Source organism: Barbus barbus, assembly GCF_936440315.1.
Source record: "Barbus barbus genome assembly, chromosome: 29".
Taxonomy (NCBI): Eukaryota; Metazoa; Chordata; class Actinopteri; order Cypriniformes; family Cyprinidae; genus Barbus; species Barbus barbus.
Genome location: NC_136757.1, coordinates 10,067,427 through 10,093,684, shown reverse-complemented (window position 1 = coordinate 10,093,684; position 26,258 = coordinate 10,067,427). Strand labels below are relative to the sequence as shown.

The window sequence follows — 26,258 nt, the reverse complement described above, 5'->3', positions numbered from 1 at the left end:
ACGTTTGCAAGTCCTGTGATTCTTTCTTCCTCAAAAGTGGGATCTTGTAGCCAGTTCCATGCAGACTGGTAAAAACGGCCAGCCAGATTCTCTGACACTGCATATCTGCCAGCAAGTCAGAATGGAAGATTTTAGAAAGTGCTCACTGTTTTGTGGGCAATATCAAGTGGTCACTGAATAGAGAGTGGGAATGTATCATCCCACTGATGAAAAAGGATGTGCCGGTGTTACATAAAAAAATATGCGGGTGCATTTGTTTCTGAAGTGGTTGCTGGGATCCCATCACATGAGTCATAAATAATGAATGTAAGCTTTGACGTAGTCTGGATAATTTTTAATGATTTTATTATGCTGTTCGCACTTTTATCTTAAGGATAAGGATCCTTGTTGAGGCGGTTGTTTATGGTAGACTTCCTGTGTTAGCACTCTATGCTTTTGACAATGCCTTTTTTAAAAGTATTATTAGAACATTAGATTAACTTTAGGGTATAGATAACAAATGGACATGGACATACAGATGACAAGGTTTAAACTTGAATGCATATATTTGCATTTTTCGTCAACTCTTTTGACATAGATTTTAACACTTAGACACCCATATACTAAATCCACACAAATAAGCACATTTTTAAACATCTTTAATACTTGTTAATGCATTAATGTTTTCTGTCTTGTGGAGGCATCAGACTACAGGACTGAAAATATGAACAAAGTTCATGTTAGTTCACAGTAGCTCAACGTCAAATATTACAAATGTGATTAATAGTGCTGGTAGAAATTGACACGTCTTTTCTGCTTCCTGTTGGGTGCCTTTTTTAGTTTTTTTAAATAGATTCTGTGAGTCACATGATGCATTAATTGATTACAAAATAGTAAATCCATTTTTATGGAAACGCATAGTACATCTTGCCACAGATGGCAGCTACTGTGCATTGCTCTTCAGTGTTTGTACTGTTTTTGTTTGTTTTTCCTGTTTTTTGTTACTCAAATACAATCAGTTTTACCAGGGCGAAGTCCCCTTATGCTTCAAACGCTCCACCATCATCCCCGTCCCAAAGAAACCCAAAATTACTGAACTGAATGACTACAGACCTGTGGCCCTAACGTTTGTAGCCATGAAATCATTTGAAAGACTGGTTTTGGCTTATCTGAATGACATCACTGGACCCCCTGCAGTTTGCCTACAGAGCAAACAGGTCTGTGGATGATGCAATCAACATGGGACTGCACTTCACCCTGAAGCATCTGGACAGACCAGAGACTTATGTGAGGATCCTGTTTGTAGACTTCAGTCCCACTTTTAAAACCATCATCACGGACACCCTTCAGAATAAACTGACACAACTCTCCGTCCCCACCTCCGTCTGTCAGTGGATCACCAACTTCCTGACAGACAGTCAGCAGTTAGTAAAGCTTGGTAAATTCACATCCAGCACCCGCACCATCAGCACTGGCGCTCCTCAGGGCTGCGTACTCTCCCCACTGCTCTTCTCCCTCTACACCAACGGCTGCACTTCTAAAGACCCCTCTATGGGGAAGTCGTGGCCTAATGGTTAGAGAGTCGGACTTGTAATCCGAAGGTTGCGGGTTCGAGTCTCCGGCCGGCAGGGATTGTAGGTGGGGGGAGTGAATGTCCAGCGCTCTCTCCACCCTCAATACCACGACTGAGGTGCCCTTGAGCAAGGCACCGAACCCCCAACTGCTCCCCGGGCGCTGCAGCATAAAATGGCTGCCCACTGCTCTGGGTGTGTGTTCACGGTGTGTGTGTGTTCACTGCTGTGTGTGTGCACTTTGGATGGGTTAAATGCAGAGCACAAATTCCGAGTATGGGTCACCATACTTGGCTGAATGTCACTTCACTTCACTTCACTATCAAGCTCCTGAAGTTTGCAGACGACACCACACTGATCGGCCTCATTCAGGACGGTGACGAGTCTGCTTACAGACAGGAGGTTAAGGAGCTGGCTGTATGGTGCAGTCTTAACCACCTGGAGCTCAACACGCTCAAAACTGTGGAGATGATCGTGGACTTCAGGAGAGACCCCCTGCTCTACCCCCATTCACCATCATGAACAGCACTGTAACTGCAGTGGAGTCATTCAGATTCCTGGGCACCACCATCTCTCAGGACCTGAAGTGGGATTGACTCTATTGTGAAAAAGGCCCAGCAGAGGTTATACTTCCTTCGCCAGCTGAGGAAGTTCAACCTGCTACAGGAGCTGCTGAAACAGTTCTACTCTGCCATCATCGAATCCGTCCTCTGCACTTCAGTAACTGTCTGGTTCAGCTCAGCTACCAAATCTAACCTCAAAAGACTACGGAGGGTGGTCCGGACTGCTGAGCGAATCATTGGTACAACCCTCCCCACTCTCCAAGAACTGTACTCATCCAGAGTGAGCAAAAGGGCTGGTAAAATCACTCTGGACCCCTCACATCCAGCACACTCCCTCTTTGAACTGTTACCGTCTGGTCGATGCTACAGAGCTCTGAGCACCAGAACGACCAGACACAGAAACAGCTTCTTCCCTCATGCAATTCATCTCCTGAACACACACTTGCTTACTTATTTATCTAATTTTTTCATTTCAAATTTGCACATATCAGACCTGTACACACATAATCGTCTATATTATTTATTGTGTTTTTGCTGTTTGTACATTGTCTATTTGGATATTTGTATTATTCTTTATTATCTGTGTCCTGTCCTGGTGCTGTCTCTCTGTTGCACTGTGGAGCTTCTGTCACTAAAACAAATTCCTAGTATGTGTAAACATACTTGGCAAATAAAACTCATTCTGATTCCTTAAAATAGATCCTAATAACCGATTTAAGAAATAATTGCATTTTATCCAGATTTTCATCATACAAACAGCCACACCACAGAGCAGTTTACTGGAAAAAATTGAATGAGTATTTTTGTTTATGGTCAACACCTGCATTCTTTTCTGTCTAAAGGATGAAAATATACAAGACAAATTTGGATCTACATTTAAAAAAAACGTCACGTCATCGTTGTTTTATTTGCAGATCCTCATCACACACACACACACTCGCACACACACACACACACACACACACACACACACACACACACACTCGCACACACACACACAAAGGAGCTAAAAACTGTTCCTAAATTAATGTATTGCTGTTTTAGATGTTGCCTAAGCAGACCACTTTACAATGAAAAACAAAAGAGTTATTCACTTTTTAAATAAATTATATATGCCATATAATTGTGACATCTTGTATAAACAATAAAAAGCTGTCATGACAGTGTGCTGGAGGATATATTTCCCGTTTACATTGATATTAATGGGAGTGTTCAACAGTAACCGCACTATTTTTCTATTATCTAATGCTGCTTGTCACTGAATTGAACTTGTTTCACAATTGATGAACTTTACATGGTTATTGATGTAGTCCTAATCTTAATTTAGTTTGGTTTATTGGCTGATTTGCGATTCATCTTGACTACTTATTCAGTTAATGTTCTTAGTTAATAATTTTTCATTTATAACCTTTATTATCTGTTTACACTAACAATTTAAATCACTGACTCTCGTTCTCTCTCAGCTGTGAGAATCCTCCAGACTCAAGACATCAAGACTACAGAAATCCCCAAATCCACAAGTTCTGTTGCTTCTACACCTGCTTCCCGCCTCCTTACTTCCTCCTCCTCCCCTACCACCCACCCAAGCCTACCAACCCTTCCGTCCGGCACGGGAGACTCCTCAGGACACAACAGCACGGCCTCTGCCCTGACAGTAGTGTCCTGGACGCAGTTTAACATCATCATCCTGGCCGTCATCATCGTGGTGGTCGTTCTCCTCATGGGCTTCGTTGGAGGCGTGTATACGTATCGAGAGTACCGCAATCGGAAACTCAACGCCCCATTTTGGACCATTGAGCTGAAGGAAGACAACATCAGCTTCAGCAGCTACCACGACAGCATCCCACATGCCGACCCCAACGGACTATTGGAGGAGGAACCATGTGTGGTCGCAGCCAATGGGCAGTTAGCGCTTGCCACTGCTGCCAACATGTACAAAGCGTGAAGTCGTCGGTATGATTGTATCTTTTCTTAAAGGGATAGTTCAGCCAAAAATCTATATTCGGTTATAATTTTCTCATGTCGTTCCAAACCTGACTTTCATTTTTCAGTGGAGTCCGAAACAACATTGGGACAGTTTCAATTCTTCACCTTCCGCTGAAGAAACAAAGTCATACAAGTTTGGGAAGATATTAAAGGGATAGTTCACCCAGAAATGGTGATCAATTCTGTCATTTATTACTCACTCTCATGTTGACCTTCGTTCATCTTTGGAACACAAATTAAGGTATTTTTGATGAAATTCGAGAACTTTCTGACCGTGCATAGACAGCAACGTAACTACCACATTTAAGGCTCAGAAAGGTACTAAGGACATAGTTAAAATAGTCCATGTGACATCAGTGGTTCAACAGTAATTTTATGAAGCTACGAGAATACTTTTCGTGTGCAAAGAAAACAAAAATAATGACTTTATATACAATTTCTTCTCTTCCGTGTCAGTCTTCGAGGCGTATTCACGGCGTTCTGATGTAGAATATCCAGCTCTCTTGGCTCATCGCCTGTGTATTCTGGTTCGAATAAGTAAAGCTGGGAAAAAAATTGCAAGTCATCCTCTCTGACGAAATCTACAGACATGTTTACGAAGACTGTTTTATGTACAGTGTGCATCTTCCTCCGCTTGCAAACAAGGCACAGTGTGTCTGGGTTCTACGTCAGAATGCCAGCTCTCGTGAACGTGCATCGACGAGAAGAGTTTGTTGAATAACGTCGTTATTTTTGTTTTCTTTGCACACAAAAATATTCTTGTAGCTTCATAAAATTAAGGTTAAATCACTGATGTCACATGGGCTATTTTAAAGATGTCCTTACTACCTTTCTGGGCATTGAACGTGGTAGTTGCGTTACTGTCAGAAAGCTCTTGGATTATATAAAAAATATCTTAATTTTTGTTCCAAGATGAACAAAGGTCTTATGGGTTTGGAACGACATGAAAGTGAGTAATTAATGACAGAATTTGTATTTTTGGGTGAACTAACCCTGTAAGGCTGAGTAAAAAAAACTAATTTTCATTTTTTGGTGAACTATCCTGTTAATTTTGATGATTATTGAAAGAAGGTAGCCTGGGAGCCAAAACTTGAATTGATTCTACACACTATTTAGCTCCCCATTGCTTCCTATGTGATATCTTCAAGCAAATGTTTTCACGTACAATATTTCCTATAACATTTCAGAGAGGACTCAAGGAAATACAAGACAAGCCATTAATATGTTACCCCTTGGACACAAAAACGATCAAATGTGAATACGTTGCCTCTTAAACGAGCCTCTGAACTCAGTGTGTTTGGGTTTAAGAATGCTAAACTTCAGTTAATAGTTAACATTAATGGGGATTCCACTATTTCAGAGGCAACTGAAAGACCTTTGAACCCACATTCATCTAAAACTGCAGTCTGTATAGAAATCTCGCAAGGTTTCAGTTTGTCGCAATTGCATCACCTGGGAAATTCACTTTGGCTTTGCAATTTTCAATGGAAATCAGAGGAAGTTAATTCAATCTTCAAGGCTTTTGTAAAGGAAACAAAGACGGCCAGTTTCAAGTCCCGTGTATGTGCGTGTCTTTGACAGATACTATTTCATACAATGGCGGCACTTTGGATTTCTTTGGAATGCAGTCTCGCTTCGATTTCCTCTTTACACGATTCCTGTCACAGATTGGTACCAAACTGAACATGCAACATAACAGTCATACCTGTTCCACTAGCACCTGTTTCAGCCTTATTGTATTTATGCGAGAGTGGGTGGATGTGTATGTGTGTGCATGGGAGAGCGAGAGAGAGAGAGTTGGTGTTGTGTGTGGGAACAGTTTCAGATCTAATTGTGTAGAGCTGGATTCTACGCAGGAATGTACAAAAAGACTGGATTGATTCTGCTGCATAGTTTCACGAAAACTGATCAAAGTTTGACAATATTGTAGACATGAAAGCCATGAAAGCGTAATATGACCCAGTAGGAGCGTGTTCAGAGGACTTTGTGAAGTGGAAAGACTGTTTTTGGAACCTATAAGATATGACGGTGGACACAGTGTGTGTTTTTTTCCTCCATTTATCTGCAAGGACCCTTTTAAATGTGATTCAGGATCATTTTGATGATGTGGACAAACAACCAGTGTTTGAATTATTGTTTTGCTTTTTTTGGTTTCCTATTTGAATATGTCTTGTTAATTCCTATTTATTTATCATTTGTGTTTGTCTCTGTGGTCTTATTTTACTGATGTTTTTCAATCTTCATGCTGCATTGTACAGTACCATACCAAATGCAAACTCTGTAGAGTTGTGAGAACAACATCAAAAGATGTGTTGGAAGTCTTATTTTCTCCTCTTATTTTATTTCTAATTTAATTAAACAGATTACACGTTAATAACTCACAATATACAACGGGATTTCAGTGGAAAATACTGTATTTTCTCATTCCTGAGTGGTCAAATGACTGAAATTAAAGGATTATTGAATCAAAGGACATTCTTCAATGAGATGACACTTTTTGAGACTGCTTGTGGGGGCATGTGTCTCTTTTGGATGTTAACGGGAAACCAAAAACGAAAAATTCTGTAAATCATGTCACTCCAAACCTGTGTGACTTTTCATCTGTGGAACATGAAAGAAGATATACATTTTTTTTTTTCCATACAATAAAAGTCAGTAGGGCCTGATGTAGTTTTGGACCCCATTCTTTTTCATTATACAGACAAAACATATTGGTCATATTGGTTTGGAACAACAAATGTATGACATATTGAATCTTTTTGATGAACTATCAGTTTAAAATAACATCTCTTTCCCACTTTAATGTGGACAGTCAACTCTAAGTTGGTTGCATCTGTGGTGCTATCCAAACATTGCCCTGTTTGTTTGATCATCCTGACACAGCAACTGCTCAGCCAATCACGTGAGTTTTTGGTGGTGTTATCTGTTTGACAGACCAATGGAATCTGTTCAACATGTTTATAAAACATTTTTGAAAATAATCAGTATTTTTGCTGAAATGATACATTTTACCTTTAAAGTTATTTTCACACCAAGAACAATAACTATATTAGCATCCATTTCAATGCATGATAATGCTTTGTCTTTTGTAACGTGCTACAGTTTTGTCATTTACTGCTTTAAATGCTCCAGCTCTTCAAAGCAGGATGGATTCTGATTGGCTGTCGGTGTTTTTGTCATTGATTAGCTGGAGAAAGAAAAAAAAAATAAATCAATGTGAAAGCAATTCCAACTAATTCAGCGCTGTTATCGTAATACCGTATTGACCCGAATATAAGACGACCCCCCTTTTTCCAGATGTACCTTTTGGAAAAAACAAATCTTGTTGCTTTTTTTCTCTCTCTCTCTGTAAACATTTTTTTTCTTAAAATATTTTCATATTGCATATTTTTCCTATTTTAATTATTGTTTTGAAAGTATGGTAAATACTGGTAAAATGTACCAACAATGACATTTAAAAATATACACTTTTTGATATAGCCTACCATAAAATTAACAAGGTAGCCACACATTTAGTCCATCCATCTCATAGTAGCCTACCAAAATTGTATTAACAGTAGAAGTGAAATCTTATTGTAGTCTTCAAATCCACCTATTGTTGTGGGTGTATTATTATCTAAGTCTAGACCCAGAATATAAGACGACCGCAATTTTTCAGATGTATTTCCAACAAAAAACATCATCTTATATTTGGGTCAATACGGTAGTTGTGGTGTGGAGTCTGTGGACTCTGGTAAATTTAGAATGATTATTAAAACTATATCTTTATTATTATCATTAGTCTTTTATCCTTGGTGTGGATGGGCCTCAAATCTAAGAATTTGCCATTTGGAAAAAAAAAAAAAACATTTTAAACACTTGAATACTTTAATTGCATAATTCATAAAAAAAAAAAAAAAAAAAAGGAAGAAGCACACCAAATTACCAGAATAACTTCTGTTGCAACCCCGAGCAGCCTGTAGCTGTGTGTTTAGGTTTCACTGTAGTACTTTCCCAGTTGAACACAAAACTAGCCTACTGTAGAACTGCTAATCAGAAGGCATCTGAATTTACAATGAACTGAATAAAATTAGCCAGTTGGAAGTTTTTGTATTCAGGATAGCCTTTGTTCCTCAAGGACAGGGGTGTTAAACTCAGTTCCTATAGGTCCAACGCTCTGCAGAGTTTTGTTCCAACACACAAAGCATGTGCCTGAAGGACTTGATTAGTTGGATCAGGTGTGTTTAATTTGGGTTGCATCTAAACTCTGCAGGGCTCCGGCCCTTCAGGAACTGAGTTTGACACCCCTGCTCTAGGGTGCAGCTCTGTCCAGCTCAGCCAAAAGTACTTCCGACCCAACCTTTCTTTTACGCGAAAGCTGTTGGATGACGGCCATCAGAAATCTTTATGATATGACTGAATGATATTGACTGATTATGCGTGCATTGTTTCCTGATGGGTGAATGTACATGTGAATCATTCAGAGTTTTTAAATTGCTTTCATTTAAACGCTTATCAAGCACATTTTGTGCACTTGTCAGTGACAGACAGTGACAGGCTATACAAAATAAAACATACTGTGACAGTACATATCCAGAGACTATTAATTTAATATTATAACAAAGTCATAATATTACATAAGATTTTATTTCACTCAATTGCTGTTTTTGAATGCTCTTTTAATCAAAAAATCCTGAGAAAAAATGTATCACACAAACTTTTTTCAACTCCGAAAATAATAAGAAAATTCAACTTTGCCATCACAGGAAGAAATTACATTGTAAAATATAGATGTATTTAGAAAACACATTAAATTGTAATATTATTTGAAAATATTACTGTATTAATCAAATAAATGCAGCCTTGCTGACCATAAAAGACTTCAAATGGTAGTATTTGGACCAACAGCAGCAGAGTGAACAGTATGAAATATTGGTTTTATAAAACAGTTCAACAGTAAGTTAATACTGAGTAACTTACATTATAGACAAAAACTGTCACTTACTTTAGCTGGTTTGGTTATGCCAACCTAAGAAGTTCCAAACAAAGCAACAGTGATGCCTTCTGATTCTTGAATAAATCAGTAATGAATCTGTTGAGTGAATTATTCAATTACTTACCCATTTGTTGCTACCTATTAACATAAATATGAAACAGAAAGAGTCACCAAAAGTGTGTATCCCACCACTAAAGCACTTCTGGACTGTATTTCAGCACTCTTGAAACACCATTCGATCAATCAAATGTATGCAGTTCAAATGTAATAAAATAAATATAATACACAGAGTGGTGTCCAACCCATGGATAAACTGGGATTCAAAATGTATTATTAAATATGGAAATGCAGAAATGCTGCACTATTTCTAGGTCACTAATCAAATAAGTACATTTGTGATATTTGGATGATCAAGATGTTCTTGCTCTTTGGATCATTCTCATGTCATTCTGGCAATGTGATCATCAGGATATTTACAAACTTATGGAATATTGGAAAATTTAAACTTATGGAAAATGTCTGATCAAATTGTTAGCGCAAACTGTAAAAAAATGCAACACGCTTTTCACTTGTGATCTTATCTTTTTTTGTTTTTTTTTGCTCTGACCCTGTTGAATCTAATAAAGGGGTAATTTAAGAGTTAAAGATATCACCATGATAAGAGCTGCAATGAATAGCTGGACTGATCTGTGTATGCCAGTATGTCATAGAAACTATCAATTATCATCAGACCTGACTCGGATTGCAACAAGAATGCTATGAATGGCCTAGCTCATGCACTCATGTTTGGATATTTTTGTCTAAAAATGATAATAAATGCTTTGAATTACAAATAGGACAGATGTAGAGTTGAAAAGTAGCATTCCTTTTCTGCAAGACTGGTCTAAGCTTCCATTACCTGAATGGAAAGTCCAGGCCGAGATAATAACCTGATTGTGTAAAGCACTGTAACGACAGCCACGTGCCCAAACAGTCAAAGTGAAAGACAGTAAACCAGGAGACGTTTAATGAATAAATGCAGAAAAAGGAAAATTAGACAAAAACAAAGCATCTTTATATTTTGCTTCCAATGAGAGAATCCGCAACCTAATTGATAATAAACAAATGAGGTATTAAATGTGTAATAAAAAGATATTTAGTAGATAGAAGATAACCAGGTTAAATGTGTTACAGGAAAGCTGCTTCAAACGCAAAATAACATTCAGGCTCCTCCTCATAAATGAAATGTTTAATGCAGGCTTGGACAGATGTGAGAATGTGATTTCCAGTAAAAGGAGGGGAAAATGCCATTACTCACAAAAAAAAAAATATTCACATATGTAGGTAGTTTTTTTCCTTGATATACAATAAAAAGACAACTTGACAACACATTTTTGGAGCTTTATGCAAACAAGTAGTTTGCAATAATGTAGTAAACAATTTTTTGCCAGAACTTTCTCTTTGCAACAGTTGTTCAACTGCTCTACATACCTAAAAACTCACATGCTTGGCAATGTGTCATTCCTGGCCTTGTGCCATTTTTTTTGTAATCTTCCTCCAGAGTATAAAAGTTTTATGTGCTGCTGCAAAATAATAATAAAAAATGGTTAGAGGTTTTAGTTTGGAGTTTTAATGTAATATCCAATTATTTATGCATCTAGCAGTGTTTTTGGTCTGATTTTATTTGGAACTTAATGTGACTTCTGTGGCTGTGACAGTGTTTCATACATATGTTATGGTAAATATTTTGGATCACTTACATTTGAAACAACACAGGGTTACATTCAAGATTCAAGAGTCTTTATTGTCATTATGCTCACACATAACGAAATTTTGTATGAGACTCTCAGCTTAAAACATCTTCAAGAGCAGAAAATAAACAAGCAATTAAAACACAACTTTTAAATAGAAATATAAAATAGAAATATAGACTATAAAAACAGCTCAAGTAAAAACTGGATATACTGTATGTGCATTATAGACATTATGAAATGAAATAAATAATTAGCAGCAGAGTGGATATAAACTAGAGTGTAAATGTAAATAAAGTAAATTAAAGTAAAGTGCGGCAGTTCAAGACAGTCAGAGTTTGTGGATTTAATGTCCTTTTGCAGAGAACTGATGCCTGATGTGTGAGAGTCAGTGGGGGTAGGTGTGTGTGTGTGAGCGAGTGAGTGTGTGGCTGTGGGGGGAGGTTGCATGTGTGTGTGACTGCGAGGGAGTGGGAGGGTGATGGGTTTCACAGCTATCAGACTCTCAGGCGAGAGTCAACTACATAATGTGTTCTGTGGACAAGCGTATTGTTTAGAAATATCAAGTTGTGTGATAAATGTTCTATTTGTTTTTTTTAATTATGTTGGCTTGAGAGAGTGGTGCTTGTGAAGTGAATCATCTCACATGCTTATTAGTTGTGCTTAACTGGAATGTATTCTTTTTAAGTCAAAATTGAGAAATTGAGAAATCCTTCATCTTATGATGTGTAAGAAATCTCAGTACTTCCTCATAAATCCAAAAATAGCTTCCATTAAAAACCAAGCATTGTTTCATATTTCGTCTTAGTATCACATCATATTGTGAGGAAAGACCATCTCTGCAGATGATCAATGCCTACTTCTACATCATTGGCTCTTTAGCCCCGTCCATGAATCTGTGCATGCATATAGTAGGAGATGAGTAGCCTAATACGATGGAGACAGCTTTAAAGCTTTTACAATTTTATAATGCTCTCTGACATCCACATATTAGCAAGATACATTGGAAAAAATATTTTAGAAGTCAAGTCACCTTTATTTATATAGTGCTTTTACAGATTGTGTCAAAGGACTTAACAGTATCAAGTAGTAATAGGCTATTTTCTATCCTGAAACTTTCTTTTAGTTTTTAGGTGTGCTGCATTCAAGAATTGGAAGCAAATGCGAATTGCTGATTGGCTAACAGTTTTGCATATTAAAATAAAAGCTGGACGCTGCTGTGATGTACTCTAAAAACAACATGGGTCATTTTGGTTAAAAACTTATAAATACTCATATCAAACAATCTGTATCTATGGGTATCAGACAAAACATCAGTTTTCCATTTTTGAATAGACACATGATAAAACAGTGTTACTGTATCATCGCCACGGTGTGTCTCGTTTAAAAACAATACACAGCTCCAATATTTGTTGGCCACAACAACATTGCATTTTATTTGTTCATTTTAACATCTCCATTTCCCTTGTGACAACTTACCCCATGTATACCCCATATATAACGCATGTTGTCACACAATTTCAATAAAGTGTATATTTTTCCTCTTGGGCAATAATATCAGATATGTCCACAACCCTTTTTTTTTTTTTTTGTGGCCAAGATTATAGTATATGCCAATACAGGAACTATCCAGGTGACAATTAGCCCCAGTAAGTAATGCACTATTTTTATGAAACATGAATTGTGTTTATAATCAGTATCAAACATATTTTAAGCTGTGGATTTTAAGAAGTTGGATTCCCACAGAAAACATAATGATTTACAATATTAACAGGGCTCATACATTATTACTCAATCTGTGAGTCTATATCCCAACACAAATTCATGTTTGGGTCTTTAAACACAGAGTGACTTTCATTTTTGTGTTCTGGTCATTTTGACCAGGAGGGGTTATTTTATTTAAAAAAATATGTTATTGCATTGGACTAAAACCTACTGACTTTACTCACACGGGGTTTTTTTTTTAACCAGCTATTTATTTTATATTATTATTCTAAAACCAGAATAATAATCAACAGTAATATTCAGAATATATTTTTTAATGGGTGGGGGGCGCTAAGGGACCTGGATGGATAGAGTTGTGCTGGCTCAGGTGGAGAAGCAACACCTACGAGCTATGACGAAATGTCATCGTGTGATTGTTTATTTCCTCAGGCAGTAAAAAATTGGCTCGGAGTCAAACAGGTCTTGCATGAGCAAACAAAGCAGGAAGCGACACTGGATCGACTGGACTGAGAGCCTCATGTTTTCATAGTGCCGAAACTCCACGAGTAGGCTGTTTGTTTTGGGCGTTGAAGAAAACACGTGGGTGAAATATAGATATATATAGAGAGAGGAGTCTAAGGGCATGGAGCGGCGCTTTTAAACTGTCCGTTATGGAGATGACAAACGAAGAGGCAGCCTGTCAATTCCACGCAGTTTTAATCGAGCCCGAGCCCGAACCAGTGAGCCGTCTGAGGACAAAGTACCACTCCCTGCAGCGACAGGTATACCTCATCCAGTCCATCAGCGTGCTCTTCTGCTTCAGCTGCTGCCTGTTCACGATCCTGTATCACGCCTTCCCGCAGTCCTGCAAGGTAAGACGCATCTATACACATTCAAAGTCAACAAACAGTCTCAAGCCCCTTTGAACGTGCTTTAGTAGAAACCTTTGCACGAGTTCATTTATATGTGATATTCATACATAGCAACACTACATTACAGTATGTTATAACAGTTTTAACAGATTGCATAAAATATAAAATGTGTGTTAAAGGACCCAGTCTTTATTTAATTTACATTTTTCAAGTTTTCATTAAGTTTTCCAGTGACTGTTTATTAGATGTCAATACCTTAGTAATGAGACACTAGTATCTATACTGATTGATTTGTACAGATTTATTCATTTATTGATACACTATGATTAAAAATCTAGTTGTTAATTGGATTATAATTCATAGGTAATAGTTGAGCCTGAAGTAGATAGCCTACTATTGTCACTAGCAGTAAGAAATATTATATATAAGACTAGTAGCTTGTAGTGACTGAATTGCATACTGGTCAAAAGTGAACAGCTGATGCACTGAGAATTCAATGATACATTTTTGCAATGTGGCATATCATAATGACTAATTGACTACTTATTTAAAAGGAATAAGGGTAACACTTTACAATAAGGTGTCATTTGTTAACATTACTTAATGTGTTAATTAACATGAACAAACAATGAACACAAAATTTATTGCATTCTTTATAAGTGATAAGTGAAGTGACCCATACTCGGAATTCGTGCTCTGCATTTAACCCATCCAACGTGCACACACACAGCAGTGAACACACACACACCATTAACCTTATTGTAAAGTGTTAAGGAATGAGTGCTAGTATCTAATAAATATGTTACTAGTGTTATGGGAAAAAAACATGCTGCTCATTATTTGATTACTCAAAAGTACTAAAACAAACTGAATCGTATAGAATCAATACCTCGATCAATTAAGGATTTATTATGTTGTATTAAACTGTTTACAATTGCTCTCTTTTTATAGGAAAATGAAACCAAGGAGGCACCTACGTTTGGTAAGTTCAAGTTAAATTCTATTGTAATTACTAAATTTAGTGTCTTCCACTTTGTGGTTATGTAAATTCACAGTAATCAAAATTCATTTTTCATCCATATAGGAATGCAGTATCAAGGCGCTGAATCGCATAGCAGAAATGAAACAATCCCGACACAAAGAAGCACTTTCACATCTTTCACTCGGTTGGCAGGTAAGAAGTAATACATTGACTGCGATAAGACGTAATGCACAAGTAGAAGTGAATACAAAACAAAATTACCATTAAGATAAGATGTTGTAACTAAGTAATCAGACAACTTATATCTACACATAATACAATGGTACAATGCCATTTTCATTCTCAGAGATACTTATGAATGGATACAATTATTTGGCCAAATGTATTCACACATTTCCCTTCTCTCTAGTTAAAGACAATGTCAGCTTCACTAAAAAAGAAGGATATGTGCCGTGGATGTATACGCCAGAGTATCCGTCACCAAACCATACCAGATACTTCATCCTGGATGACGATAATGAATCTCTGAATGTCCTTCATGACGGAACATACAAGGTTTCTCTTCAGATTACATACAGAAAATTAAGTGAAAATTCAGAGGAAATATCTCTGCAACATGATATTCATCTTTATACTGACGCGTATGGTGGATATCTTTCCCTGCTCACCCACTGGGAAACAGTCAACCTCAAATACTGGAGGAAAAGTCTGTTCTCTGAGGGTATTTTTTCTCTTAAATCTGGGGACAGACTCAAGGTTTGGTCCAAGAATCTGAACCTCATTGACGTTGGAGGGATAATTTCGCAAAAAACAGCCTTTGTGGCGTATCCTCATTTTTCCACATGAGGATACGGCGAATATAGAAATCAGAAAAGCCCGTTTTCTCTGTAACTTTGCATAAAGACCAAAAGGGCTGCCATGAAGTATCATATTCTTCTGAGATGACCTTATCGTCTAAACAGATTACTCTTCTGTCAACAGAATAATTTGAATCTCAGATATATTTGTGCTATAATCTATAGCAGAGGTATGTAAAGAAGAAAACCATTATGAAAAAAATAATGCGGTACAGTAATGGTATCACAAGGTAATACCAGGGTACTTTGATATCAACTCTGGTACTGAAAATCATTCCGTCCAGGGTAGTTTTTCAAGAATATTATGGTACCTGTAAAACAGCATGCTAATAGTATAGTATTTTTTGGTATTTTCTTTTGTATGAGAAGACTGTTCTGCTTCACGGTTGGGGAAAAAACAGGCATAGGCTTAGGATTTTAAAAGCTACATTTTTAAGCACTACAACTGTGGAAGAATTGTAATTTAGTAATGCAGTTGTATTTATGTTTCATTTTGATTGAATTTGGTAATTAAACTGTTGTATGCATAAACATACTGTATACTATAATATTTATGCCACTGTAATCTTATTATATGCTTTTGAGTGTGAAGAGTGAAGAGAATGATCAAAACCCTGCATTGCTCTGTTCCCTTGTTTGTTTTTGAGGTGCTGTCATTGGAATTAGTAGGCTATAAGTTACTTTTTATTAAAATGGTTTGCAATAACCAAATATGACCTTTATAATTTGCATGAAAGATCATTTTATGTATTTGAATTACATTTTCATAATGACATTATTTTTTGACCATGAAAAATCAATAAATACTAATACATAAAGCTGTTTTTGTCTTCATAATATTTTTTTTCCCAGAATTTTTACAGTATATCAAGTCAATATTTTTCTGCTGTATTTCAGACAACCACTTCAACTACTATTTAGGAGATATTTAATTTAAGAATACAATTTTTGAGATTCGATTTAAAAAAAAAATTATTTAAAGCAGTCTAGCATAAGGCTGCAACATAACAAAACGTGAAAAAAAATGAAGGGGTATGAACACTTTCGCAAGGCACTGTATACATGTATATATATATATATATATATATATAAATAAATATATATATATATATATATATATATATACACACTCACCAGACACTTTATTAGGTACACCTGTTCAATTGCTTGGTAACAAAAATTGCTAATCAGCCAATCACATGGCAGCAACTCAGTGCATTTAGGCATCTAGATGTGGTGAAGACGACTTGCTGAAGTTCAAACCGAGCATCAGAATGGGGAAGAAAGGGGATTTAAGTGACGTGGAATGGTTGTTGGTGCCAGATGGGCTGGTCTGAGTATTTCAAAAACTGCTGATCTACTGGGATTTTCACGAATAACCATCTCTAGGGATTACAGAGAATGGTCCGGGAGACTCACATCATGGATGTGCAGCCGACAAATCTGCAGCAACTGCGTGATGCTATCATGTCAATATGGACCAAAATCTCTGAGGAATGTTTCCAACACCTTGTTGAATCTATGCCACGAAGAATTAAGGCAGTTCTGAAGGTAGCAAGGTGTACCTAATAAAGTGGCCAGTGAGTGTGTGTGTGTATATATATATATATATATATTCAAATCAAATTGAAAATGTACTAGTTACTCACACTTGTACTTGTCAGCATAGAAGTATGTTTTCTGTATTAAATAAAATATACAATTGCATAGGCCTCAGCAAAACAACAAACCAACAATATAACAGAAACAGGCTTAGGATTCAAATGATCCAAAGGTGTTTATCTGACAATTAGTTAATAGAAATTAAAGTTTTAATTCCCAAAAGTTTAAAGGAAACACCCACTTGAATGAAGGGATAGGCGTGAGGACTTGAACAGGCAGATATCCATTGATATGCATCTTTGTATGTATCATGAGACGCTGGGTGTGTGATGTGATGACAGCACCAGTGTGATTCATGGGATTTGTGATTTGTGTGGTTCTACAATAAAACAGAAAAAACTCAATTACTTTTCTAATAAGAGCCCTTTAAAAAAGTGCTGAGTCATTATCACTTCACGCAACCATACATGTGAGAAATAATATTTCAGAATTTCTTGTATAACTGAGAAAATATATCAAATAATACAGCATATCAGATAACAATTAATAACACTGTTAAGTATTGCACTCTTATACATTGCATTACAGTAGAAGGATAGACTTTCAGTCTAATTGAAGGAAGTTCATGGAAAAACAGAAAACAATCAACAGTGACACTGTCTACTTGTGAAGCAGAATACATATCCTTAGCATCAGCCATGCAGGAATGTACCTACTTAGAGCAGTTACTCAGGGGTATGGACACATAACAATATGCACAGACAAAGGTGTATGAAGACAACCAAGGTACCATAGCACTAGCCAAAAACCCAATCTGTAGGCAAAGGTGCAAGCACATGAAGGATACTTGATTTTGTTAATCAGGAATTGATTGGATAGTTGTCGTTTGCTAATTCATGCAATCTCATGTGAGATGTACCGCAAACCTACCAGGACGCCATAATATCAACCAAGTCAAGGCAATGGAAAAATGCCATGGACAAAGAAATGCATTCATTGGAGGAAAACAAGACTTTCACACTCACTGAGTTTCCACCAGGAAAACAACCAGTTGGAGGTAGATGGGTCTACATAAAAGAGACATTGATGGATCTGAAAAGTACAAGCCCACAGCTGACATGACAAGTGTGAGAGTGGTTATGCAGAAGGCAGCACAAGAAAATTTGGTTTTGCATCAGATGGATGTTGAGACAGCCTATTTGCATGCACCAATTGATCATGAAATCTATATTGAACAGCCAGAGGGTTATGAGCAGAAATCTGAAAAAGGTGAAAAGCTAGTATGCAAGTTAGAGAAATCTCTCTATGGTCTTAAACAATCAGGCAGAAACTGAAATGCTGTACAACATGAATGTCTGACTAAGAATGGTTTTACGCAAAACCCAGCTGATATCTGTGTTTATACAAAGGAAAAATGTGAAGAGAAAGTAATCCTGATAGTATGGGTTGATAATGATAGCAGCTAACAAAGAAAGTGTTCTGGATAGTGTAAAGGGAATGCTCACTGAAAGTTCACTCAAAATTAAAGATAAGGGAAGGTTGGAATATTTCTTGGCCATAGATTTCGAACAAACAGATGGTCTAGTCAAACTGTCACAGGAGAGATATGTGAGGAAAATACTAGATCGTTTCGATATGCAAAGCTGTAAACCAAGAGAAACTCCATGTGAACCAAAACTTGATTATTCAGAAGATGCTGGAAAAATGGAAGAGTCAAGAAAGTTCAGGGAGGCAGTGGGAAGTTTAATCTACTTGTCCACTTGCACACAACCAGATTTAAGTTTTGTTGTCAGTAAATTATCTCAGCATTTTGCTGAACCAACAGAGCAACACTGGAACACGTAAAACATGTATTCAGACACCTTAAAGGGGCTATGTGTAGGTTTTTACTTAAAAAAATCTTTAAGATCGAGTTTTCATTTGTCCATTTATGAGCCAACCATAATGTAATAGCAAGAATGACACCTTGACTGTCCACCACGGTTGCCTCTATCAGCCTGTAGGCTCAGTTGTATCTGGAGGAGTAGGGTCCAAATTGGCACGAAAATTCACAAAATGTGACGTCATGCGCGTTCTCGTCTACAGCGGAAATCGCTAGCGGTAGTGTTTGAAATGGACTCTGTGGACGGAAAGAAGTGACCAGCCTCCAGCACAACCCAGACACCCACGGAAACTCCTCGTAAGCTTAAAAAAATAATTTAAAAAGCCTTATCTAGTGCGCACCGAGAACGAGCATGAGACTGGCTGCAGTTCCTCTAACGGCCACTGGTGTCAGTAACTGTTAGACATTTCAGAACTTACGCAGTGCTCCTTTAAAGGTACAGCAGAACAAGGATTATGTTTCAGAAGAAATGACACAGAAAAACTAGATCTAAGAGTATATAGTGATGCTGACTGTGCATCAGACACAAAAGACAGACATAGTACGTCAGGTTACTGTGTCAGTCTAAATGAAAGAAGTTCTCTGATTTCATGGAAAAACAGAAAACAATCAACAGTGACACTGTCTACTTGTGAAGCAGAATACATATCCTTAGCATCAGCCATGCAGGAATGTATCTACTTAGAGCAGTTACTCAGGGGTATGGACACATAACAATATGCACAGACAAAGGTGTATGAAGACAACCAAGGTACCATAGCTCTAGCCAAAAACCCAATCTGTAGGCAAAGGTGCAAGCACATTGACATCAAGTACCATTTTATAAGGGAAACTGTAAATTATGGTAGGGTAATCTTGGAATATTGTCCCACTGAGAAAATGATTGCTGACATTATGGCAAAGCCAGCCACTAAGCAACAACTAAAGAGATTTGCTCGAGATATATTTGGCACTTAAAAGTTTATTTATGTTTACATTATGTAAAAGAGAAGTTTTTGTTTTTGTTAATTTTCTGGTAATACAATAAGCTAAGAGCGAGAGGGGGTGTTAAGTATTGCACTCTTATACATTGCATTACGGTATCTGACAAATTACCTATTGTTTGACTTGAAGGTATTAAGGTACGAAAGTGATGACGTATGTTGTTACATGTTTACGTCTCTACGTTGTACGAGAGCTGATACGAAAGTATTGTGAAAAGTTTATGCTGAATAAAAGAGCATGCTGTAGATAAACCCTGAGCAATGTTTTGCTTTTGTTTTCGTAAACAAGTGATGGTGAACTGTGCACGCAAGCTCAACAAACACTAACAGTCTTTAATGACGCACACAGGGAAATTCAACATATAATCCCAATGAACTCCGAACCAATCACACAACATCGGCCTGTCCATCCAATCAGAAAATTTCTGTCTTCTCACAATCTGGATGCTTTATGACCACAGCTTGATGGGCTCAATCCATCTCGCCTTGATAGTGTACAATGGACACAGTATCTTCACCTTTGTCTTTTCTCCACTGAGTATCGGAACCCCATTTACTCATGAGATGCAAAAATCAAATCGAATGCTGTGCAACTATAACAAATTAAATTTAAATTAAACATGATCTTTTGCACAACTACGACTACAACTGGCAAGATTACTTCCTTGAAGTGACCATGGCATGTCAAATTTTGTAGAAGGGCCCTTCATGAGGTTGTTTATAGTCATTTAGAATGACCCTTTGAGCTGCAAAATTCCCCTGGGAGACCGTAATCATTTCATTCATTTCAGTCAAAGAATATGTGAGATTGAGAACTTTGGTTTCACATTGGATTCAAGTTAGTTGATCTTCGAATTTGTGAATTCATCATGATTCATCAAAATTGCTTCATGCATCACAAACTATAAACAATTTTTGCTGAGGTTTCACTAATTTGACCTTGCCTTAAATTTGGCATGAAATCATCTTCCTTCCCTATGCTGACGTATATCAGATTGAATGGTTTACCAAAAATAAAGAAAAAATGAAGGATACTTGAATTCATTCATCAGGAATTGATTGGATCGTTGTTGTTTGCTAATTCATGCAATCTCATGTGAGATGTTGTTAAGAGGGCTCCAGCAAACAGAGAACGTTCTCAGAACTTCGGCAACGTTCTGGCAAGTTATGATTGAATGTTCTTCCAGTGATGTTAATAGAATGTTTGTTCAGAGTTGTCTTTGAACATTTCTTCATCCCATTACAGCCTTATTCTTGTTATGCATTCTCTGATGCACTGTAAATTGAAGGATTATTGATTTTGTGATTAAGTAAAGGCCTGGTTTCACAGACAAGGCTTAGATTAAACCAGGATTAGGCCATTGTTTAATTAAGTCTTTTAAGCAGTTTAAAAAAAAATGTGTATTAGAAAAAACAACAACGACAACAACAACAACAAAAAACATTACAGTTGTGTATCTTGAAAAAAAAAACATTCACACTGAGATATTTTAAGATCAGTCAGTGCAAGTTTCTTTCAGTTGAAACAACTCAGCCATGCATTTTAGTCTGGGTTTATGCTGGGGTTAGGTGTACGTCTTGTCTGTGAAAATGGGGGTTAGTTTTTTTAAAGCTTTACACAGAGACAACTGACACATTCACATTAAGATATACAGTACTTCCTGTCTGATAAAGGTTTACATTGTCTGACGTAGTGAACTGAGAAACTATAAAATTATGACATGTGAAAGTGACACTCCCTATTTATTGTGGATTAGCATGAAAAGGATTTCAAACACATGAGTCAACACTGTAAGGAGTGATGCAATCACATCCTGCTGTAGATTATGCTCTCCGAGTTGCTTTTGCAGACACTTTGATATTTGCTACCATATGCCATTGTTATGGTTGCATTGAAGATGCATTTTAAGATATAAAAAAGTGTGCATAATAAAATATACATGCAGTTTACTGTGAATATTGTGTGGGGGACTGGGAAGTGTAGGTCAATGAGCAAAAACAGGAAATGCCCACAGCTCTCCGGAAAATTTTGTAAAAGTAATAAGAAATAAATCAGTGAATAAATCTGGATTATAATTTGATTTAATTTGGATTATAATTTGATTTGTGATCACATTCTACTTATATTTAATATATAACATCACACAATAAAAAAAAATGCACAAAGATTAAAATGTTCATAATTTCTATTGTTACAACTCTGTTTTTTTATTTGACATTAATAAGTAAACATTTGATTTCTAAAATACTTCAGTAGATAAAAAATAAAATGTTACGACACATTGCATGGAATAAAGGGTTACAGTGATATTCCAGGTTCAATAAATTAGTATAAGGTATCATTTACCCAAAAAACGTCTTTTGTTTACTCATCATATATTATCGTACAGATTTGAAAAGGCATTAGAGTGAGTAACAGACAGAAATTTCATTTTTGTTTGAGCTATTTGTAGTATAATGTTGATTAAATTGTTTTTAAAAGTTTTTCAAAACTACATGAAATCAACATAAATATAACTCTAACCTATTCAAAACAAAAGATTTAAAGCATTTTTCCTGTTCACTCTAAACATGAAACTCATTAGGAAAGGCATGTAACCAACTGTAACAAGAATTCAGATCAAAAGTTTTTAAGATTAGTTTGAAAAAGAATTCCTAAATTCCTTCATTGTGAGTGAATGTCCCAGAAACTTCACTTACGATAATCAAATGCTCTGGATTCTAAACATTGTTTTGCTTTTTGAGGAAATGTACACCTACAGTGCTGATTGTTTTATTGAATCGAAGTACTTCCCTTTAAAGCACTTGAACAAAACAGAAACTACTATGAGTGAAACTGTGACTCTGCATGTCACTGTACTGTAGGTGTCAGTGTATAGATAAAGCTATGCAACGCTTCAAGGCCTTGCTTTGTTTATGCCGCAAATACAGTCTGTGGGTATTCCCCATACTTTCAGACTAGCAACATCAGGAATATGTGATATAGTGAGAATCATGATGAAATAGGTTTGTTGTGGAGATTATTTTAATACCCCTTTGTTTATATAATATAATACTTTAAGTGCACAACTCAAATGTGATTTGTTTTCAAATATGCAGAATTGAATTCTAAAGTATATATAGTATCTGGACTCTTTAATACACTTATAATTGAATTAGATTGCAAAATAAGATAGCAGCAGCTGGTCTCTTAATTTTTATTGGCTGATGTATGAAGTCATTACAATAACTGTGAACATGTTCCTCTAACGTTTGACCAACGTTTGAAATGTCCAAATTATGGAAGCCCGTTTCCGCCACTGAATAAAATTTTCTTTTTTTCTCATAATTGCGTGATACAAACTTGCAATTCTGACTTTTTTTCTCAGAATTTAAAAAGTCATAATCGTGAGATATAAACTCGCAATTCTGAGAAAGTCAGAATTGCGTGATATAAACTCACAATTGCGACTTATAAAGTCAGAATTGCATGATATAAACTGACATTTGCGACTCGCAATTCTGAGAATTATATCAATATATTATCAATATCAATTCCCCGCTCCCCCCTCAAAACTGGACTTTAACTTGCAATTGCGAGTTTATATCATGCAATTCTGAGAAAAAAGCCAAAATTGCGAGAAAAAAAGTCAGAATTGTGAGATATAAATTCGTAATTGTGAGAAAAAAAGTCGCAATTACCTTTTTTATTTTTATTTTTCAGTGGCGGATTTGGGCTTCCATACCAAATAGATTTTGTTTTAGTTTTGAACACTTTAAAAAAAAAAAAATTCCAAAACTGTGATTAAATTTTCTTTTACCTGCCACAAGTTAAAGTTTGTACATAAATTTATTTTGTTCATGAAATTTATTTAATAATAATTTTATACCAACCCTGGTCAACTTCTTCTGCAACTCTACACTACAGCAATTAATTTTAAATACTTAAACCCAAAAAAGGTTGCAATATTGTACACATTAGTGCAGGATAACCTATAGTAGTACGCCTTTCCTGTCTAAATGTTTTTGTCTATATAAATAAACAATTAAACATTACATGTACACTGAAATTTCAAAGCTGTAAATAAAATAAAGATTTATGCAGTATGTTTTACAATAAAATACAATTTGTTTTTCTACTTCAAAATGTGATGTTTAATTCAATGTCACTTGCCATATCTTTGTAATTGTGAAATTTACTAGCAATTTCTAAGTTAAAATATTTTATAAACTTTTTTTTTCAGTGTAATCTCCATGATAGTAGGAGTATACTCAGTGAAACTTGATTTCTCACTGTGTTGTATAAGAGTATCAGTGACTTTTCCCAGGAAAGGGAGTTTGAATTTGGAAGCATCACAAACGTTTGTAAAATATTTCAGTTGTGTAAACTATGCTATTCCTATAAAGCTTGGAATTCATGTGTGTAGGTGTGAGAACACAATTAGCCAGTCATGTTAAAGGGCGCCACATTTGCTTATTCGGCAATCCCCACATTCTCTACATTTTCTTTTGTAATGAGAATATAATTGTTTCTAGTTTGCTTATATCTAAACATACTCAATTTCTAGATGATAATTTTTTCCTTGGTTATGACAGAAATACATGATAGAAACTACAATTCCATCCTTATGAAACTGTTTTAGGAATGAATATGATGCAATAGAAAATATTTGTGTTATTATTGTTATTATGTTATTTTGGATGCCACGTTCAATAGACAAAAACAGAGGCGACGTTCTTCAAAATGTATGTATTTCACAGAAAAAAAGTTATATAGATTTAGAATGACATGATGGTAAGTAAATGATGGCGGAATGTTTATTTGTATGTGAACTATCAGCAAAACAAAACAAATCCGAGCATGCACTGCAACAAAGACTGCCATTCTGAGGTAAGGCCTGGGCCTTTTTACTTGGTGTTTTCTCTTAGGAAACATATAAATCTTGAGAAAAGAGTTAAATACTATCAAGAAGGTCTTGTTGAGAGAACAGTAACTTGTCTTTGGAGCTTTGTAACTTGATCTCAAACCTCATAACTAGGTTGACCTCTTTTCTTAGCCAGGATTTCAAAATTCCCTAAAGGATGGTGTTTTGGCTTTTGTTCCTGTTGTTTTGATACATGCTGAAGGCAATGACTGAAAAGTTTGACCAATAGCATGCAGGCATTATGTATAATCGACGAATCGTGGCTTGCAAGAAGGTGAGATCTACAAAGAATGGTCAAAGCAATGCAAGTACACATATAGAGGGTGTTTAGCCAGCACTGTTTTCAACTAAAAACGTAAAACATTTATGCACACATCAGTGGTGTTTTAGGAGTCTAAAAACACCAACTTTTAAAAACTGTGCAAGTTTAAAATAAAGTGCAAGTTTTTGAAAATGTCACTGTTATCATTATCCATTCTTTACCACATAATATTGCCAACTACTGGCCTGACATGCATAATACAGCATTTCAGTCCCCAAATGCAAAATTCTTTTAAAAATGCAAAGGAAGTTTATTTTATTTTTTTACACTGTTGTCGTGTATACGTAACGTGTCGTGTATACGAGAAAGCATGTCAATAGAGAAAATCCAGACACGTTAGGCAATTTTATTTTCACTAGGCCAGGACATTCCAGGGACATCTACAGTAGCTTCACTGCTCTTCACAAATCTTCTCCCTTAGCCTCATGGGATTGTAAAGTGTCCACCTTATGCACACTTCAGAATCTCCATGAAAGTTGTAGCATTTGGACCAATCAGACACACAACTATTTGTTATATTTAACAAATAATCTCTTATGCCCCCTCACCTAACCAAAGGGCCAACTATGAGGGTCTGTGGACCCTTCCCCCAAAATGCATCTAACACCTAAGAAAGGCAGAGCAGGCCTCTGGTTCCATGGCAACCCATCTGATAACACATGTTTTATTGCTCAAAGGAATGCGGGCAGAGCAACTCACTTCATTTCCCCTTAGGAAAGAGACATTATGCCTTAAAAATGGACTCTTCTCTAAGTAATTAATAGAAGAAACTTTCTTTGAATGAACACACATATCTTCAGGTCATTGTGTATATTATTACTGTTCTAGTATATGTTTTTGTTTATTGTATACTGTTTTATGCATGCTTATGATAGATCACTAGTTAATATCACTTTAACTGTACCATGTTTAGTCTCTATTAATTTGTCTTCGGATAATCTAATTGAGAGTGAACGTTACATGTTGATACCTATGCAACATATTAGTGTCCTAAGAATCTTTAGTAGTTTGTGCATTAACCCAGGCAAATTACCTATGCAAATAACCATTTTCAGAGACAAAGAGATGTTAAACTTTCCCTCTAAAAATTTAGGACACCAGTGGTGCTTTGACACCTCAGAGGTGTGACCTCTATAGCAGATAAAGCTCTCACATCAGTGACGCCCCCACAGTCTGCGGTTCTGTTAGATCCTAAGAGGATGAGGAGGATGTGAGCTAGAACTCTTCTGGAACCTTAAGTTTTTGTGTCAGGCCTTGTGGCCTTGACTTTCCATTCAACCAAGGATCCTCGGATCTCAGCAGATCTCTTTCTTAGCTCTTTTTCCCTTTCTACCTGGGAAGAAACT

At 36.4% G+C, this 26,258-nt stretch overlaps 2 protein-coding genes across 2 annotated transcripts in view; both read left to right on the top strand.

Moving 5' to 3' along the window:
* Positions 1-6,764, top strand: part of LOC306849458 (multiple epidermal growth factor-like domains protein 9) — a 34,148-nt gene extending 27,384 nt beyond the window's left edge. Inside the window, exon 6 of the mRNA XM_079384495.1 lies at positions 3,577-6,764. Within this exon, the coding sequence (XP_079240621.1) occupies positions 3,577-4,058 (482 nt within the window). The 3' untranslated portion in view covers positions 4,059-6,764. The remainder of the gene's footprint in view (positions 1-3,576) is intronic.
* A 6,097-nt stretch (positions 6,765-12,861) lies between these two features.
* On the top strand, positions 12,862-16,041 carry LOC306849037 (uncharacterized protein). Its single transcript, XM_079383889.1, has 4 exons — positions 12,862-13,380; positions 14,332-14,362; positions 14,465-14,554; positions 14,772-16,041. Exons 1-4 carry the CDS (start codon positions 13,180-13,182, stop codon positions 15,206-15,208), a joined length of 759 nt encoding a protein of 252 aa, XP_079240015.1. The 5' UTR covers positions 12,862-13,179; the 3' UTR covers positions 15,209-16,041.
* Positions 16,042-26,258: the final 10,217 nt, after the last annotated feature.